The following is a 19,564-nucleotide window of genomic DNA, read 5'->3' as shown; positions in this document are numbered from 1 at the left end:
CTGATTCATTTTGGCGTATAACGCATAATTCTGTGTCCAAGGACGTGAAGAGCTCAGAGTAGAACCTCCGAGTTGTCATCTAGTTATTACGGTAATTCCGACATGGCGTGTGGTGTGATGGTCAGGTGTCCACATACTTTTGGCCATATAGTGTATTATAGGCCAAGATCTGAAATAGCAGTGATATGTTTATATTATGTGAGGTAAAGATAACATTAGACATTAGCCATTGGTGTAATACACATTCTGCATCATAATATATTAAATATGAAGTGGATCACGTGTCTACAGGGTGGATCTCACAATAATTGTGATCCTGGTTATGGATCTAGTCCTGTATATATTTAAAAATGTACCACACAAAAAAAAATAGTGAGCAAGTGTGTGATTTTAGACACAGAGAGCACATAGTATAAATAGCTCTTAGGCGCGGGAGAGCTTTATCCAATCAGGTCGCGCTAACTTCTCGGCTGACCAATAGCAGCGCAGTGCGCACCGAGCCTGAGGAGACTGGCGTCACTTCACTGAATCGATTCTTTCGAGCAAATTCCATCTAAACGAATCGAGCTTTGTGATTTGTTTTCTCGGAGTGAGCATCCAGAAACATTGTGTTGGCTACAATCCCTACCCTTAGAGTAACTCACTCACACTGGCCTGCATGCTGTGAATTCGGGTTAAAAATAAAAATAAAATAATAAAGAATAGAAATTTGCTTAGGAATCGATTCTTTCAGACTCCTTAAAGATCCGGTTGTTTCAGGAGTCGACACAATCATCAGCGAAGCTGCAAATGTGTGAGAGAAAGGGGGGGGGTCAGATAGATGTCAGCACCAGAGGATTGTCATGTCTTGACTTTGACGCGCTCGCGGTAGTAAAGTGTCTTGCGGTGTCGCGTGCTCAGTAATGTTATGCGTGGCTGCGCGCGCCGAACTGGTGCGGGGAAATTGCGTGAGGACGCTCCGGAGCGGCTGCGCACTGCAGACTGGGCCGGTGCACGCACGGAGAGCTCCTAACACCAACCTCAAAAAGCCTGCCCTCTTCCTATGCGCTTCCTCTGCAGCATCCCACTGGTATGTAGAAATCACACGACTGCAATATATAACGACATGTGTGCGTCCTGGGAAACGTTCATGACGTCATTTAGATAATTTAATCAGAAAACAAAAACGGCATTAGAAATAAGTAGCTTGTTTCTATTTTGAGCGCATAAAAAAAAACCGATCATGATAAGGAACGCAGCGACCTGTAGCGTGATCATCACATCCCACTGAGATTAAAGCATAACAAAGTCATGATCCTGATTAGCTTTCCTAATGAAGCACAGTGCATTCAGATGACCAGAGTGCTCTGTTTACTCACACGCACACGTGAGGCTGCAGGCATCTACACTGCAGACCCTCAGTGGGAGACCCTCTGAGATGGGCACTGTGCCCTAGAGATCAAAGACACAGAGAAGATCAGTATCTCTGAGAACACAATGTTCTGTCACACTGTACTGCTCCATATGCATCCTATTCCTCCACCAGCTTAGAGCTCACAAGGAGCTTCGTACTGTACCTAAACAAATGCATCAGCACCAAGGACTCTATTGCACATAGTGCATGCAGCAAAGACGCCTGCTGAGACCAAGCCACATAAGGGCAGAGTGCACACTAGCTGGATAACTTAACAGGATTGAGCGATTAGAAGCACCTTGCTGTTCAATTCAACACAATGTAGCACAACGTTTGTGAATCATGCTCCTACGTGCATTCATGTGCACGTGCGTTTCCGTTGAACAAGAGCACTTAAACCACCGTGTTTGTGTTTTAATAGTACAATAAGACGCGCCGAGGTTGTTTGTGTGTATATGGGCATTACTGTACTTCACGACACACAGAAGTATGCCGTGTACTGATCTGTCTGCTGCTGCTTTTGTCAGATAACCGCATATCGATTCATTCCAGTGCACTTCATGGATTTCTCTACAATTCGCTCTGTCTTCTGTTTCTTCCCTCTGAGCTCTTTTTAGCTATGTCTATTTTAGGCCATGTGCTAAGTCCTCATTTAGTGGACTGTATACACTTAATTATCTGGCACAGAAGCTTGTAAGCTTCTTATCAGGTTGGAGGGGTTACAGAGCAGGATCGTCAGCCCTTTAGAATCACAACAAGAAACAAAACAACAAGAACAAAAAAAACCTTTTATTAGCCTCAGTTTTGCCTTTAGTTGAAAAATTAGGGCCTCGACACCGAAGTACTCAATGTAATGGTATTCATATGTAGTTTTGTACTAAGTATTTCGAAAGTAGTTGCAATATTTGTTGGCCCAAACGCAGATGAGTTTTAAGACGAACAGATGCATGGACTGTATGTTCATTGGCATAATGATTTTAGTGGATAGTGTGTTAAGTGGATTCCCAAGGTTAAGCTCAGACCCTGTAATCCAGGGATGTCCAATCCTATCCAGAAAGGACCGGTGTAGGTGCAGGTTTTCATTCTAACCAAGCAGAAGCCACACCTAAGTCTAGCGGAAGCCAATATCAACTGATTAAACAGGTGGAATTAGGTGTGGCTCCTACGTGATTGGAATGAAAACCTGCACCCACACACACCGTTTGCGGATAAGATTGGACACCCCTGCTATAATCCAATTTACATGCCCAAATCATCACACACTTGAGGTTACTTAACAACTTAGTGATAACAACGTAGGCATTCAGTTTGCACAATAGGCTATATAACATGTTTTACTAGCCTTGTAGCTCCAATGTAAAAACAAAAATATTTAATCAAAGTTTGGGCATCAGACAAACATCAGACATTGTATTGATCAAGTACATCAACCTAGACAGTAAAGCTAAGCATCATATTAGTTGTGACTCAGACTTACTAAGGGAAAGTATATGGGTTTTGGTTGGTATAATGTTTGAACTAAATACCACTGAAAATTGCAAATTCACAAAAATACTCTGCTGTCATGCTTATCAAAGAATTGCAAACAAAAGACAGGTTTATTTTTTAAAAAATCTTTGTTAAATATAGGTGTGCAGTAATTATTGGCACCCTTTGAGCCAATACTTTGTGCTACCTCCCTTTGCCAAGATAACAGCTCTGAGTCTTCTCCTATAACGCCTGATGAGGTTGGAGAATACATGGCAAGGAATCTGAGACCGTTCCTCCATACAGAATCTCTCCAGATCCTTCAAATGTTGAGGTCCACGCTAGTGGACTCTCCTCTTCAGTTCACGCAACAGGTTTTCTATGGAGTTCAGATCAGGGGACTGGGATGGTCATGGCAGGACCTTGATTTTGTGGTCAGTAAACCATTTTTGTGTTGATTTTGATGTATGTTTTGGATCATTGTCCTGCTGGAAGATCCAACCACGGCCCATTTTAAGCTTTCTGACAGAAGCAGTAAGGTTTTCATTTAATATCTGTTGATATTTGATAGAGTCCATGATGCCATGTATCCCAACAAAATGTCCAGGTCTTCTAGCAGAAAAACAGCCCCAAAACATTAAAGAGTCACCACCATATTTAACCGTGGGTATGAGGTACTTTTCCATATGGCTACCTCTCTGTGTGCACCAAAACCACCTCTGGTGTTTATTGCTAAACAGCTCTATTTTGGTTTTATCTGACCATAGAACCCGATCCCATTTGAAGTTCCAGTAGTGTCTGGCAAACTGAAGTCACTCGAGTTTGTTTTTGGATGAGAGTAGAGGCTTTCTTCTTGAAACCCTTCCAAACAACTTGTGGTGATGTAGGTGACTTCGGATTGTAGTTTTGGAGACTTTCTGACCCCAAGACGCAACTAACTTCTGCAGCTGTGATCCTTGGAGATTTTTTGGCCACTCGAACCATCCTCTTCACAGTGTGTCGAGACAATATAAACACGAGTCCAATTCCAGGTTGATTCATAACATTTCCTGTTGACTGGAACTTCTTAATTATTGCCCTGATGGTGTAAATGTGCATTTTCAATGCTTGTGCTATTTTCTTATAGCCTCTTCCCATTTTATGAAGCTCAACAACCTTTTTGCCACACATCACAGCTATATTCCTTGGTCTTACCCATTGTTATGAATGACTAAAGGAATTTTGGAATTTGTGTTGCCTCATATTTATACCCCTGTGAAACAGGAAGTCATGGTTGAACAATTTCCTGATCCTAGTCACCCAGGTATACTAAAAAAAAGTAAAATATAAATGGGAATATACAGTACTGTACAAAAGTCTTAATCAGTCAGTTTTTTTTAGTACAAACTTTGTTATAGATTTTTTTATGACTACTACATTATCGAGTCAGTACAAAAACATTTTAGATTCCCAAACATTAGTTTTCCAGCATAAAATTAAATATTACCGAAAAATGTTTGTATGTCATTAAAGAAACTAGCATATTAAGTGGTAAGAGACACTTTGCAGACAAAAAAAATAATTCTACCTGACACATAATTCTACTTTTTTTTTTTTTTTTTTTTTTTTTTTTTTAAAGCAGAGGGTTGTAACACCAAATATTGCCTCTGTTTAATTTATTACTCTTTACTGCTCTTTATAATATTTTTAATGGAGAAACATTTACTTTCATTATTTTTGAAGGCATCTTTGCTCTACAGCATTTCTTTGCATGTGCCTCAGACTTTTACACAGTACTGTACTTCAAATATATCTTTCTCATATGAATTCATAGGGGTGCCAATCATTCTTGCACACACCTATATTTAACAAAGATCCTTTATTTTGGATAAACCTGTGTTGTGTTTGCAATTGTTTGATATCCATGACAGCAGAGTATTTTTGTGAATTTTTTTTCACTGCCTTCTTTGCTCATAATTACCAAAGGTGCCCTGTACACATTTTGAGGGGAATAAAAGTGGCTGAAATGGCCATTTCGTGTTCCCGAAACTATTTCAACTCTATGTTGATTGGATATACAGTATGTTTGTTATCAATATCTTAAGGATTAAGAATCAAGCATTTCCAAGTTATAACCTGCTGGCAGAGGCAGTCAGGATTTGTATCACAGTATATAGGAGAATGAATGAATTCTTTATTTTCCCAAGAACCCATAAACCACCGTATGCAAAACAGCCCCAAAACAATCAGCAATCCACCATCATACTTTACAGTGGTATAGGGGCTTTTCCTTAATGTAGTCCCCATTCATCCACAAACAATATATATTGGACTCATCTGACCACAAACGTGATGCCAACTGAAATTCCAACGAGCCTTTGCCATGCTCAGTGCCAGTATGTATAAAGAGCGATCATAATAAAATTATACAGAATCAAATTTTGGTCTAAAGTGCAACTGCTTTGTTCAATTGATCTGAAGAGTAAAACACCATGATGTAATATATATTGTACATATACATAAACACACGTTTCAGTTATTAGGTTCTTCCCTTCTCAGACGATTACCTCAAAGTTAATCTCATAACATACAGTATTTTTAGCGTTAGCTGTTATTTTCAAAAGGGCGTCCTACGATCGCTCTGATGCAGTGGAAAATCATAGATTGAACAATTTCAGCCAATGAGTCCCCCGATGCCTGTGGAAAAACCAATATGAATGGGTTTTAATACAGCCAGCGGTTATACTGTACACGGAAATAACTGATTATTGTATTTGTTTGCGGCTTCTTGCGATTTTTTTAAATTGTTATCTGCCTCCAGCATTGACATGATAGCACATTAATTCTGACTAGACAGGTTGAAGCCAAATCTACACTTTCTTTATGCATCATTTACACTGGCTAAATCTCAAACATAGTCCCTAAAATAATGTAGACCCGCTGTAAATGGATGTAAATTGAGTATAGCCTACTATTTGTGCATTTCTTTTGGCTGTGGTTGATTGATTTGCAGTGGTATACTTTATACTCTTTGTCATACTTTATGCTAAACAGTTACTCCAAGGATTAACTCCTGCTTCTTGCTAAACACACAATTTTATAGTCTGAAATGGACTTTTAAGTGTATTTTAAGACCACTCTCAGACCTATAATAACATAGTGTTAGTCTAGGGGACTAAGACCACAAGCAATCCCAAACGGCTACAGCTCGTACCTCTTTAATGGTGCAATCAAGTAATGCAGCAAACTGCAAATAATCATGCCATGTTTAGCACCAAACGATAACTGCCCTATTGAAAAGAAATTCAATAAAAACTGAATATCGACAGTGACAGGAAGATATAACGGTCTGGAAACTCATAAATGAACACCCATTGCCAGGGGTGGACTGGGAACAAAAATCAATCCTGGACGTTTAGATTTATCCACAATAACATAACATATGGCAATATTACTGCACAGTTTCTCCTCAGTAAGCCCCTGGAAAAGCTTCTACCCTGATTCACTTGTTTTAAGTATCACAAGCTTTCACATTTAAAACAGCAATCATGTCAACAATCTGCAAAAGGTCAGATCAATTATTAGGCTCATTATGATGTATTTCAATCATTTCTTATAACTAAGAATTGACTTGATTGATGGTTATCAATTCCGAAGGTTACATATGTAACTGTGGTTCTACAGCGTGACTGAGTGGAGGACTGACAGGGCTGATTTCCTTTGGAGCTAATAGAGCTTTCCAGATTTGCTCATTTCCTCGCTGAGTACTAACAGCAAAGTTGTCCCATTTTAACTGTGAACAGACCTCGTGCGTGGCCTGTAAAAGCCCCCTGCTACGTCACGCCTGTTCTCTTTCCCATTCTCTTCTTCTTCTGGAGCTGAGGAAGTGGATTCAAGATAAAACTACAGCACTCTAAAACTTCTAACATCTAAAAGTCTGTGTTTATTTTTTTTAAATCCCACATCTGCCCACTCCTGAAGGAATTCTGTCCAATCTCTCCCACGTCCGCAGTTATTACTTTCATTTAAACCTGATCATTATGTTTTCTAATGAACCTAGCGGGCTGTTTCCCAAAATATAAACAAATTAGTCATTTGAACCACAGCAATGTTAACCAGGATAAAGTAGATAAGGACGATTGAATGAACGCTGTCGTGCACTTCTGTGAGAGCTCCCAGTATGCACACATATAAATGAACGTGGCCATTTTTTGTCTTGAAAGCTTCATGTCACCACCTGCTCCTGCTCATATGAAAGGAAAAACCTCCCACTCCTGCGACTTGTTTTAGTCCCAATGCACACCTCTTCTCTGATCCTTTGACTTTTAGCTAATCATGCTATTGTTAAATCTGCATTGTCATATAGAGTGCAGCCAACTAGTGGGCATGGCATAATAGAGAGTCTCTATTTTCTATTTATATTTTAATGTCTTTCATTTTGTCACAACGTGATTATGTGTGAAAAAATGCTAGATTTGTGTGCTATTATGAAAAGTAAAGGCGATAGATAGCTGACAGTGAGACGTAGAGTTCATTTGCTACAACAAAACAATATGTACTGTACTGTATTTGACTGCTTATTCCAGTTTTTGGGCCAGTGGCTCAACAAGCTTCTACTTCCAGGACTGGCTTTGAGCTCATCCTTTCATGGAGTTCTGTTACACTTCAGTGGGGAAATAAAGAGAATGTTCCAGAAAATTTGTCTCCTGTCTGAAGACCGACCTCTACAGCAACACACCCAGTGAGTTGTGGCTGTCGTAGAGCAAGACAGATTCTCAGTAGTTGATTCTTGGCTTGCGCTTGCACTGTAAATCAGACATCTTTCACTCTCAAAAGGACACTGTTTGAGATAAAGAGGTCACAATGACCAACATATATTGTGTGTTAGCCAGCCAGTATGAGCCTGTAGGCTACCTTATTCCAAATACTGAACTGTGGGACAAGAAGCAGAGCTAGGATGGCTTACTTCTCCCAAATGCAGCACTGCAAAAGTAGATTTGCTGGGAACTACAACTCCAAAATAACCCTTCCTAGGTGCCACTCAGATAGTCATCAACTTCACATTTCTGTTGTGCCTCAGAGCATGCCTTTGGAACTGAGTGGAGTCCAGCTTTCGATCTGTCACATGAGGAGTTAATACTACCCAATAGGGAAAATATTCCTGGCATTCTGCCTCACAACCATCTCCGTCTTGTTCTGGATTAAGTATGACTCCTGCAGATATAAAGTGAATTTGTGAATACAAAATTAGCTTCTCATTATGCCTGGAATTATGTACAGTCATGTGAAAAAATAAGTACATCCCATGGAAATTGTTTTTACTTTATTTTTTATTTTATTTATTTATTTATTTATTTTTACATATTTGGACAGGCAAAGATTTGATCCTCTTTGAAACAGGGCCTATTAATGGAGGGGATAGATCTTGGTGATCAAATGACAAATAAAATTGACATTTTGTAGTAATGTTCACAATTTAAATGAACAAAAAACATATTTAGCACACCTTCAAATCCATAAAATTATAATCCGGTGTTATTTATATCTTATTTATACCCCTCTCAGATCTAGTGTCTGGTGTTCCTTTTGCTATTGAGGTGTGTGGTGTCATCATGCCAAGATTTAAAGAGTTCTATAAGGCCTTCGGAAAAAAGCTTGCGGATGCCTATGAGACTGCAGTTTGCCAATGAGCATATAGGCAAAGACCAGGCCTGTTGCAGTAATCTTGTTTGGTCACAGTAACTGCAGACATGTTTGGTGCAGACCAAGACAGCTTTTCAGGAGAAGCACCTCATACCAACTGTGAAGCACGGTGGTGGAAATGTTATGGTTTGGGGTTGCTTCACTCCGATCAAACTGTTTGTTGCAGGCAGATTGGCAAAAGAACATAATAAGAACTGAAAAGCAGCAGTCATTTCTCTAGACACCGAGAGACGAGTGAAGTATTTTTGTCTAATTTTTTAAGTGGAAAATCTGATTTTTATATACAGACTTTTACAGTTGTTCTTGCCCTTTCTATTGAAAGGTGACCGTATTTCTGTAGTTGACTGTAGGCTGGAAAATTTATTTGACCAATGATGTTTTTAATATTATGAACACACACTTAACCCACATTAGTTATTAGAAGGTTGCCCTGGGGTCATCTAAGGCTAGATTCAGTCTGTGTGGAACTTCAGACCAGGAGTGGTTACTTTAAGCCACTCATGGGAATAATATGGGCATTTCCCCATGTAATTTCAGCCTCAATCTATGGCTAATGTTAAACACACAAACACACCCAGGATAACTATTTACTGTGATCCTATCAGTGCAGGGCGTGATGAAGTAAGAGCAGCATTTCTGTCTGTTTTGTCTTCTCAGATTGTTTGATCGCTAGATCAGCAGACATCATGATGAAGAATGAGAGTCTGTCTTTCCTTCCTATACGCGTCTGAAACGTGAGTGAGTGAGGTGAGCTCTGACCGTCCTGAATGCTTCTTGAAATGAAATGATGTGCTTCAGTCAGATGTGCTTTTAATATTTTCTCAGTTTATTATTACTGCAAGCTCTAGGGATAACGTTTCTGTGAGCACCATTTCATGTTTTATTTCTAATGTTTGCACCTCTTTGTTTAAGGTGGGCCATGCTCTTTCCAGAGCGTGGGGTGGTGGAGGAATGGCTCTCAGAATTCAAGGTGAGAACTTTACTGAATTTCTGCCTCTCTACTGCCATCTCTCTTTGAAACATAAAATTGCAAGTTACTTGCAGAGGTTTTAAAAAAAAAAAAATTTTATGTGAGGTGCGCTTCGGCACGGTTCCTCTGCGCAGATGAATCTGACGCTTTGAGATATACTTATCAGAGTTACCAATTCCACTTATAATACGCATCTTTGGGCTTCTTTTTTTCTGAAATCGCTTGAAAAAAATCACGGGTCGCAGGTTGCGGCTTTTTGGGGCTTGTTTGGGGAAAAGAAAAAAAAAAAACGTTGCTTGTTAGGAAAATCTGACAAGCGACTTTGTTTTTCTACATTTATGGTTGCTATTTTCCCCAATGCTTTAATACTGTCTGCTCGCAGCCTCACAATAATATCAGTACTGTAGTGTATTTCAGCCTCCCACAATTATTACAGGTTATAACAAAAAAAAACACAAGCATAACATACTCATATATACTAATAGTAGTTATGGTTCAAATGTAATCTCCTTTTCCATCTCTCCAATTATATTCTGCTCGCAGGTGGGTGGATAGTGCCTGTCCTCCCTATAAAGGTTGTTGCTGTTTGATTATTTTTTATTAAATAAATTCTAATTTTGCTTTTCAAACTGCGAGTGGTTTCAGTTTAATATGTTGTAGGCTCATTTATTGAGTCTAACAATCTATAATAATATTGAGCTTGTTTTTGGCTTGTTTTTGAAGCTGCAGTCGCTTATTTGTCTCGCGAGACTTGGCAACACTGAGGCATTCGTATGTGGTGTATATTTACTCCAATAATTGACAACGCAGGTGGCGGCGGATATGGTTTTCTTGTAAAAACACAGTAAAGGTGAATTGCTCCCTTCAAAGCTAGCAGAAAATAAGTGCAATTTACCACACTGACCATAGCAAAACAAACAAAAAAAAAACATAGGAAACTTGATACCTAGCTGAATTAAGCGTTAGTGTATGCTAATGTTAGCTAGTTACCTATTGAGCCACTGAAATGACTGAGTCCTCTCTGCTGATTCCCCAGATGTCAACGTTGATTGCGTTTAGAACTATCCAGATTAAAGGCAGCCATCTGGATGACAAGTTTAAAAATTCTAAGCAACTGTTGTAAGAAAAGCTACAAACACTCCACCATCCTCAGCACCCACACACGCGATGTAGTATCCGGCTCTTTTTATTTCTGTTTACGGACGTGACGTACTCACACAAAGGCAAATGACCTCACGAATGACATCAACTGACATTTACTGCGAAATCCAACCCGACAGCTCAATTTATAAATCATTTTTATAAGCTTGCCGTTGCGCATCGGGGTAAGGTAAGGAGACAGTTTAGGACACTGATTTTTAATGTACTTGCTCTGTAATTGGTTTTTGTTCATTTTTAACTTAAAAAAAAGTTCCGTACTGCAGCTTTAACGTAATTTGAATGAAAGTGGATTGAATATTTTTGCAACATAGAAACATTATAGATATCATCGTGCCTGAAAGATGTATGGCCGAAGACCTGCCCTCAAATTTGCAATACAGCTTCACATAAAGCCACAGGTATCATAACAGTGAAGCCATTTCCAGTCCTGATTTATCATTAAATGTAGATTGCTTGCCTTTCAGCCATCAGATCAATCCACCTGGAGGAGGAGGATGTAGCACAACCTAATATGTTATAAGATGTCCTTTTGTGAGTAGCTTGCAATAGTATTTTTCTACCAGAGAGGGCAAAATTCCCAGGTCATCCAACATGCACGATAATTCAGTTTATAATTCAGACAATTTTGACAATTTAAATTTCATAAACGCCATCATTAATCTTAAGTGCCAAATGCTAATCACTTTAACCCTGTAAATATGTGAGCAAAATCAAGATTAAGGTCATGTCCACATATATATGGATATTGTTCGAAAACATCAGGTTTTGGCCATTTTCCCCACGTTTCCACTTCTCTTGCCACACAATACACATTCTCTTAGCTTCTTCAAATGGCATTTTCTTTAGCATTTTCCTGCGGATAGAGCTATTTTTGAAAATATCTGTTTGTTTGGATGGGAATTTTTTTGAAAACGGAGGGGGTGGGGTGGAACTAACTTCCCATAAATATTCATATACTGTATGTGTGAATGGGGCATAAAACTTTTTGATGCGACATTTCACCTGTGAACATGCTGCAATACTCTCTGTCACTGAGGTAGATTCTGATCGTGCCTGTGGTGTTCATTACCTCACAGGCCAAACACAGCACTAACAACTAATTATGGGTAGAAAAGTGAAGAATATGAAAGTTCATAATGAATACAATAACATATTACATAAAAGGGCTATCAAATTCCTTTTAAAATTGCATTCATACATAAAAATAAATACATAATATGAACATATTGTTTTAGTAAGGCGATTTCAGATTCTCTGGAAATGAACTGTATTCCTTTAAAAGTTACCGTGCTTGAGTCTGCTCTCTCGAATGTCTGTCCAAACGGATTGAGATCTACCCACTGCGAAGGCCATAGTGTATGATTTAAATAACTGTCATACTCATCAAATTATTCAGAGTCAACCCTCGTGTTCTGTGGATGGGGGCGGGGTCATCCTGGAAAAGACCACTCCCATCAGTATAGAAATAGTTCATCAAAGGAAAAAAGTGATCGGACAGAAGAACTTTGCAGTACCCCTTCCATCCAAAGCATTCCAGCAAAATCCCCCCCACAGCATAACAGAGACACTGGACAATGCCTGTTATCTTTGCACCAATGGGCATTATAATGAGGGTTTTTATGCACTGCAACCTCCTATAATACCCATCTTTATATAGTTGAGGTACAGTATGATGGACCATGATGTTGTCTGATGGTATATGATGGGCCGTTCTTTCTGCATACTGTATGAACATTCTCCCTCACCTGCAGAAGAGTTGCTCTTCTGTTTTTTCTTGCATATCACACTAATGCACAAGCATCATATGTTGTCAAATGTGTGCATTCAACCATATTTTCCAGCTCTGTTTACTGCTGTCTTTACTATTTTAACTAAATGTGGATATCATTGTATGCACTGTATCGATTGAAACGCAGCCAGTTGAGCAGTCTTTGTGACTGAAGTTTCTGCCATCTCTACCCCAATAATGAACACTCTTAAAGTCACTTAGATCATTTCCTCTTGCGATCCAAAATAGAGGTTAAATGGCCATGCTTGGCATATTGTAGACATAGATAATGGTAGTATGTTACTTGCTTAAATGTCTAAAGCAGTACACCTGTCCGGAAGCATCAGCATGTTTTCTTTACTCAGTTCCCTTTTCTTCAATAGACGTTACCTGATGATCTGATCCCTGGCTATACTTGCTGCCTGCGTCTGAAGAAGGGTCTGGTACCTGCACTATATGCTGTTATACAGGAGCAGCCCAGCAGTGAGGTAAAGCTTCTGGTAACCAGGTTGTTGGATATAAACTTGTACTGTTTTGCTTAGTCTGTTCAGCTGTAACTTGGAATCAGAAATCATATTCACCAAATATACAGGTCCACAAGACTTGGCAAATTAGTACTATAACATTCACCTACATCATAAAATATGAGTGTACAGCTCTTAACTAACGAACTAATACCTGAGTATTAAATTTATTTATCTAATAATAAAAGTAGTGTGAAGTGAAATGTGGAAGGAATTTGAGTTATGGCACAGTCTAAGTAAAAAGACTCAAATTGAATGTTAAAAGCACTGTATTGTACAATATTTTGCAAATATTTAGAGCCAGGTGATGAAGAATACTCTGGGAGTCGCCCTTAACAATCCTGTAATCGTATTTAACAGTCAGTGCAGTGTCAGTGGTGTCAGAATTGATGGGAAATGTGAACACATACATCATACACCTTCACAGACACATCAGCTATCATCATGCCCTAGCTTTAGGCATAAAAGAAGTCCAAATGCAAGGTGACAGGGGAGAGGGGATGAAAAAGAGTCCAATATAATCAAATAAGATCACACGTGAATTGGGCATGGTGGGGTTTTGACTACATACTGGTAAGGCATTTATTGGTATCCTACTTTGGTAGCAAGCTAGTGAACCATCCTATGTTCTTCAACAAGAAGCTAGTAATCTAATTTGTCCACCAGAGAGGACTACATTTCAAAATCTTTCTTTCAGTGGCTAATATATATATATATATATATCATAAGACTGTAGCTACATCTCAAATGGTGCATTTCACATATTTTCAGTGCCAATGTTCACCCTGGGTAGTTCAGTAATACACATTGTTCTATTAATACCTGGAGTATGTACTAAGTATGGAACTTTGGATTTTGCCGAATAGCCATTGAACTGAGGAAGAACACAGCTACATTGTGGATGCAAATCAAAAGTAAAATGTTTTGACCATTTTTGGATTTTTGTTTTGGTGATTATTTTAATGGAAGTTTGTGTTGGTTGATTTAATGGCACTACGTATCATACTGTAATTTGTCATTTCCGTTCAGTGCAAAATGTTATTGTGTATAATGCACAGAATGTAGTAACACAATAGTGCATAGCACGCTTTGTTAAATGCGTCTGCTTCAACCATCCATGGCCAGGAGTCAAAGAGAGTAAAATTGGCCAGGCTGTCTTGGTAGGAGTGGTGGCACACTCTCCCCTATCGATCACAGCAAGACTAGCCAATCATGATCATCTGTGAGGTCATGCAGAAGTGGACGGACAGCGCGAACATCCGAGTGTGTTATGTTGCCCTCGTGATGCAGCATGAGCGGCAGTTCAAAAATACTAATACTAGTTCCTAAAATTCTTATGGTGTTTGTTCAATAGTGTGCATTTCTCCACAGCTTTTGGCTCCAGTGTGTCACCAGCTGTTTGAACTCTACCGGAGCACAGAGGTGGGACTACGCCGCTTCACACTGCAGTTCCTACCAGAGCTGATCTGGGTGTACCTGCACCACGCTGCCAGCAGGGAGCGCCACCGCAATGGCTGTGTAGAGGCTCTATTGCTGGGCATTTATAACCTGGTGAGCCAGCTAAGGCACATGTCTGTGAAAGGCTCGAAATGATGCCCAACTGACTTCTGACGTCTGATCTTCTCCTCTTTGATTTTTGTAGGAGATTGTGGACAGTAATGGTAACAGCAAGCTTTTGTCCTTCACCATACCCTCTCTCTCTAAACCTTCCATATACCATGAGGTAAGACATCACACCATTGTATTGTGAAGATGTGAAGTATGTGTATTTTAAATCTTACAGTTAAAATGCTTTAATACTAAAAAAAAAAGATGACCTCTACAAGCGAAGGTGTCCATTGAGGCATTGCGAATACCACATGAGAATTAAGCTTGCAATTAACATATTATGATGATGAAAGAAAGTCACATTGCCTTTACAAAGGTTAAGCATGTTTTCCTAATGCAAACAAGGCTAAAAACACCCCATGATTTTAGTACGGGTGCCAAATCTCATCTCTGAACCCAGGTTTTAATTATGTTTTAATTATGCTTCGACTTTGACCCGGTTCCAGTCTGATGTACTCAGCATAGTGAGCCTGCCATAAACTTTCCGTTTTCAGATTAACTTTGTGAGCAGGTGAGCTAATAATGACACAGAGAAGTGACTTTTCTAAATGTTGACATGAAAACTCAATATTAACATCAATGTCTGATATAATGGTCTAAAAAAAAAAAAAATCAGTAAGACAAATGAATAAGATCTGACAAAGTGACAAACTAAATGCAAAACGAATATATAAACTTGAGATTTCTTTATAGTTTAATTTCTTATCGCAGTATGGTTTATATCTGTAAAGCTATGCTGTGAGAGTGTCTGTTAGTAAAAGCGCCATACAAATAAAACTGAATTGAATAGCGCACGTGTGATGTCATCAAAGCAGTCGCTCAGTTCGCCATTGCTGTCTCTGTGGTGATCTGATTTATTTTGTTATTCACCACTACATATGAATTTTAGTTAAAACATAAGCATTTCTGTATTGTCCTTTATATTATTTTAGTACGTGCTATCTGTCTGTTGTAGCCCTCCAGTCTGGGCTCTATGGCTCTGACAGAAGGAGCGCTTAGCCAACACGACCTGATCAGAGTGGTGTACAGCGGCCTGCTGCCCCAGAGAGAGACTTTTACTTCCCAAAACAGGTACATGTTGATTATTAACACCCACCCACCCGCATCAATTCAAACTGTTCTGCATGTGAACGCGGTCTGACTTGCAGATGACAGAGTTCATATGTTCCAGACCCTGCACACACCACATAGAAATATTTATTAATGTAGGGTGCAATATACTCATTTTATAGACAGTTTTTATTGCCAACTTTTTTACACCAACTTTTCATTTTTTTTCTGTAGACTACATCTGAACATTTTCCTCCCACAGCACATCTTCCAGTTAATGTCTTTTTAATTGAATTTGGGTCTCACAGGTTTCTTATTTTTCACTGCTCTAATGGTGATGTCAGTACTCAGTATCTCCTGGTCAAAGATGTACACAAATCATAATTACTTTGCTTTCTGCTGGGATGGTGACTGAGAATTAAATCCAGTTTTGTCAAATTATAGTTATTATTATAATTATTATACCTCTTTGACATTTGCGTATAGATTTTTTTTGCATACATTTGCCTATGGACCTTTTATACCTCTGCCACTAGGTCTGTCTGTCCATCCATCCGTCCTCCTGAGACTCTTATATCTCAAGAATGATTGGTTGAATGTTTGTAGGATTTATATGGAATTATCATTTTAACCAGCAGATGAACTGATTATTCGATATTGGAATTTGGATTAGGATCAAGGTCACAGCGAGGTCAAATGTATTCAGTTATTTTTCTTCAATAACGTCCTTCCTATATGAAGGATATTTTAAGGGTGTTTGAACCACAGATTAGTAACAAGGGGGACTACACTGTTTGGCAATGCAGGCATCCCTATTGACAGTTTTAGCTTCTACTTCTACAATGGTTTCTGCTTCTTTGTTATTTAGTCCAAATATAGATTATCTGGAATGCAATTCAGCATGCAGTGTGAACAGAATGTGGGTTTGCATCCTTTTCACTTCGTCAATATAGGTTACTAGTAAATCAGGCAGCTTGTAGAAACTGGTAATTGTGTCCCAAAATCATATGGTGAATATAATAATAATAATAATAACAACTATATATATATATATATATATATATATATATATATATATATATATATATATATATATATATATATTATACACACACACACACAGTTGCATCTCAAAAAAGTTTAATATTGTGGAAAACTTCTAGATTCATTACACAATAAGTGAAATATATATTTTTTTATCTTGATGATTACAGCTTACAGCTCATGGAAATCAAAAATCCAGTGTCTCAAAATATTAGAATAAAGAATTTATAATACAAAAACGTCGACCTGAGAAGAGCTCTAATCAGATAATTAACTCAAAACACCTGCAAATGTTTCCTGAGGCTTTAATCTCTCAGTCTGGTTCAGTACACAACCACAATCATGGGGAAGATGAAAGTAAATTGTGCATTTCATTTGGAAATCAAGGTCCCAGAGTCTGGAGGAAGAGTGGAGAGACACAGTATCCAAGCTGCTTGAAGTCCAGTGTGAAGTTTCCACAGTCAGTGATGATTTGGGTTGCCAGGTCATCTGCTGGTGTTGGTCCACTGTGTTTTCTCAAGTCGAGAGTCAGTGCAACGTCTACCAGGAGATTTTAGAGCACTTTATGCTTCCATCTGCTGACCAGCTTTATGGAGATGTTGATTTCCTTTTCCGGCAGGACTCGGCACCTGCCCACAGTGCCAAAACTACTAGTAACTGGTTTGCTGACCGTGGTATTACTGTGCTCGATTGGCCAGCCGACTCGCCTGACCCGAACCCCATAGAGAATCTATGAGAGACACCAGACCCAACAATACAGACGAGCTGAAGGCCGCTATCAAAACAACCTGGACTTCCAGAACACCTCAGCAGTGCCACAGGCTGATCGCCTCCATGCCACGCTGCATTCATGCAGTAATCCGAGCAAAAGGATTAAAGCCACGACCGAGTATCGAGTGCATAAATAAACATACTTTTCAGGAGGTCGACATTTCTGTATTATAAATTCTTTATTTATAATGTCTTTATTTAAAATGTCTTTATTTATTTATTTATTTATTTATTTATTTTAGACATGCACCGATGTATCAGCCAATAATCGGTATCGGCCGGTACTTTAAGAACATCCGATGATCGGGCCGATTATATCCTGTCAATAAGAAGAGGGCTGAAAAACACATCGAATTTGTGCTGTGTGTAAAGATGATGTCTCTTGTGTGGAATGACTTTGAATTGGCTGACAACGATGAAAAAACTGCAGTTTGTAATCTCTGTAATCTCTGCACCGCTAAAATTTTACACCGGACACTGCAGCAGTGAAGCGGGAGTTTCGGCATCGAGTAACTTTTTTTTTTTTGCCGCGCTGCTCGAGCTGAATTAAAGCACCAATGCACGGTGTAAATATTTAAATAAAGATGAGTTGACAAAAAAAAGGTATATATTGCACAGAAAAATATATTTGTAGAGTAGTATATTTCACATGCAGTTAATGTTAATATGAATTAATATCTTCAAAAAAATTTTTTATATTAGGCCTATATATTACCAGTTTGATATTCAGTGATGAAGTAGGAGGGGTTTTTTTTTATAATTGAGTCAATGTTAATATGAATTAATAACATTCAATAAGTTAATAATCTTACTTTAATCTTCAGAATTGAGTTCATGTGTTAATGTTAATTAGAGTGATGTGTTTCGTGTTGATGAGACCAGTTACTGTGAAACAACTTGTTGAAATGGAGAGAAGAAAGTTTTTATTTGCATTTCCTTCAGAATTGTGGAATTAATTATTATTCATTTAGAAGAAGGTATAAAAGGCAGAACTATCGGTATCGGTTATTGGTATCGGCCGATATCACTCTGAATAATCGGTTATCCGTATCGGCTGAGAAATTTAGTATGGGTGCATCTCTACTATATAAATAAACTATTATATGGGTGAATATAAAACAGCTTAGAGTGACTAATCTTCAGTTTGTTTGTTTGTTTTAAATGGTGGTGTGTCTGTGTTGATGTAGGTTTGAGGTGCTGTCTTTCCTTATGCTCTGCTACAACTCTGCTGTGGTGTACATGCCAGCTTCCTCCCATCAATCAGTCTGCAGAATGAGCTCGCGGTAATACTGTCCACTTTTCTGATCATCTGTTATTATTTATATCTCCCTCTTTCTCTGTTTCCTGACTCTCTCTCTCTCTCTCTCTCTCTCTCTCTCTCTCTCTCTCTCTCTCTCTCTCTCTGACAAGGACTAAATTAATGAACTGTTGATTATGTTTAATGAGCTAATGCCACAAGTTACCTTAAATATGCATAAATATTCATAAACAAGACCTTAAAGATTCTATGTATAAACAAATAATCAATGATTTCCCAAATAACCCAGTCATTAATGAGTCTTGTTCTTCCTGTACGTTCCCTTCTCTTGGACATTACGCCTTCCTTTTGGTTCTGTTTTGTTTGCTCAGACTGTGTGTATGTGGTTACCCACGTCAGCAGCAGAAGTTGTGGAGAGATTCGTGCAACCGTGTGCGTCTGGATCCGGAGTTCATGGTGCAGATGCTGACTGCAGTTTATCATGCCATGTGAGTTAAATAAGCACTATTCTACCAAGGTTTTATTATTGTCCTTTGGCGGTGTTCATTTCACGTCTCTTACTAGGAAGGACAAAAAAACACTCTAGACCAGAGGTGTCCAATCTTATCCGCAAAGGGCCAGTGTGTGTACAGGTTTTCATTCCAACCGAGCAGAAGCCACACCCGAGTCTATTGAAAGCCAAGTTCAATTGATTAAACAGGTGGAATCAGGTGTGGCTTCTGCTTGGTGGGAATGAAAACCTGCACCCACACCGGGCCTTTCTGGATAAGATTGGACACCCCTGCTGTAGACTGTCTTTTTCTTTCTTTATTGTGCTCCATTTATTTAGCTTATTTAGAAATGCAAACCTGGTTCAGTTATTAAGAAA

The 19,564-nt window shown here is 38.8% G+C and overlaps 1 protein-coding gene across 1 annotated transcript in view; it reads left to right on the top strand.

The window, feature by feature from the left end:
• The first annotated feature begins 514 nt into the window (after positions 1 to 514).
• Positions 515 to 19,564, top strand: part of LOC108271325 (hyccin 2) — a 28,502-nt gene continuing 9,452 nt past the window's right edge. Inside the window, exons 1-9 of the mRNA XM_017478836.3 lie at positions 515 to 1,069; positions 9,200 to 9,289; positions 9,455 to 9,512; positions 12,825 to 12,929; positions 14,337 to 14,516; positions 14,608 to 14,688; positions 15,529 to 15,644; positions 18,626 to 18,721; positions 19,068 to 19,184. Of these exons, the coding sequence (XP_017334325.1) occupies positions 9,462 to 9,512; positions 12,825 to 12,929; positions 14,337 to 14,516; positions 14,608 to 14,688; positions 15,529 to 15,644; positions 18,626 to 18,721; positions 19,068 to 19,184 (746 nt within the window). The 5' untranslated portion in view covers positions 515 to 1,069; positions 9,200 to 9,289; positions 9,455 to 9,461. The remainder of the gene's footprint in view (positions 1,070 to 9,199; positions 9,290 to 9,454; positions 9,513 to 12,824; positions 12,930 to 14,336; positions 14,517 to 14,607; positions 14,689 to 15,528; positions 15,645 to 18,625; positions 18,722 to 19,067; positions 19,185 to 19,564) is intronic.

This window comes from Ictalurus punctatus, chromosome 10 (genome assembly GCF_001660625.3).
Source record: "Ictalurus punctatus breed USDA103 chromosome 10, Coco_2.0, whole genome shotgun sequence".
Classification (NCBI taxonomy): domain Eukaryota; kingdom Metazoa; phylum Chordata; class Actinopteri; order Siluriformes; family Ictaluridae; genus Ictalurus; species Ictalurus punctatus.
Note: the sequence above shows the minus strand (reverse complement) of the source record. Positions and strands in the feature narration are given on the sequence as shown.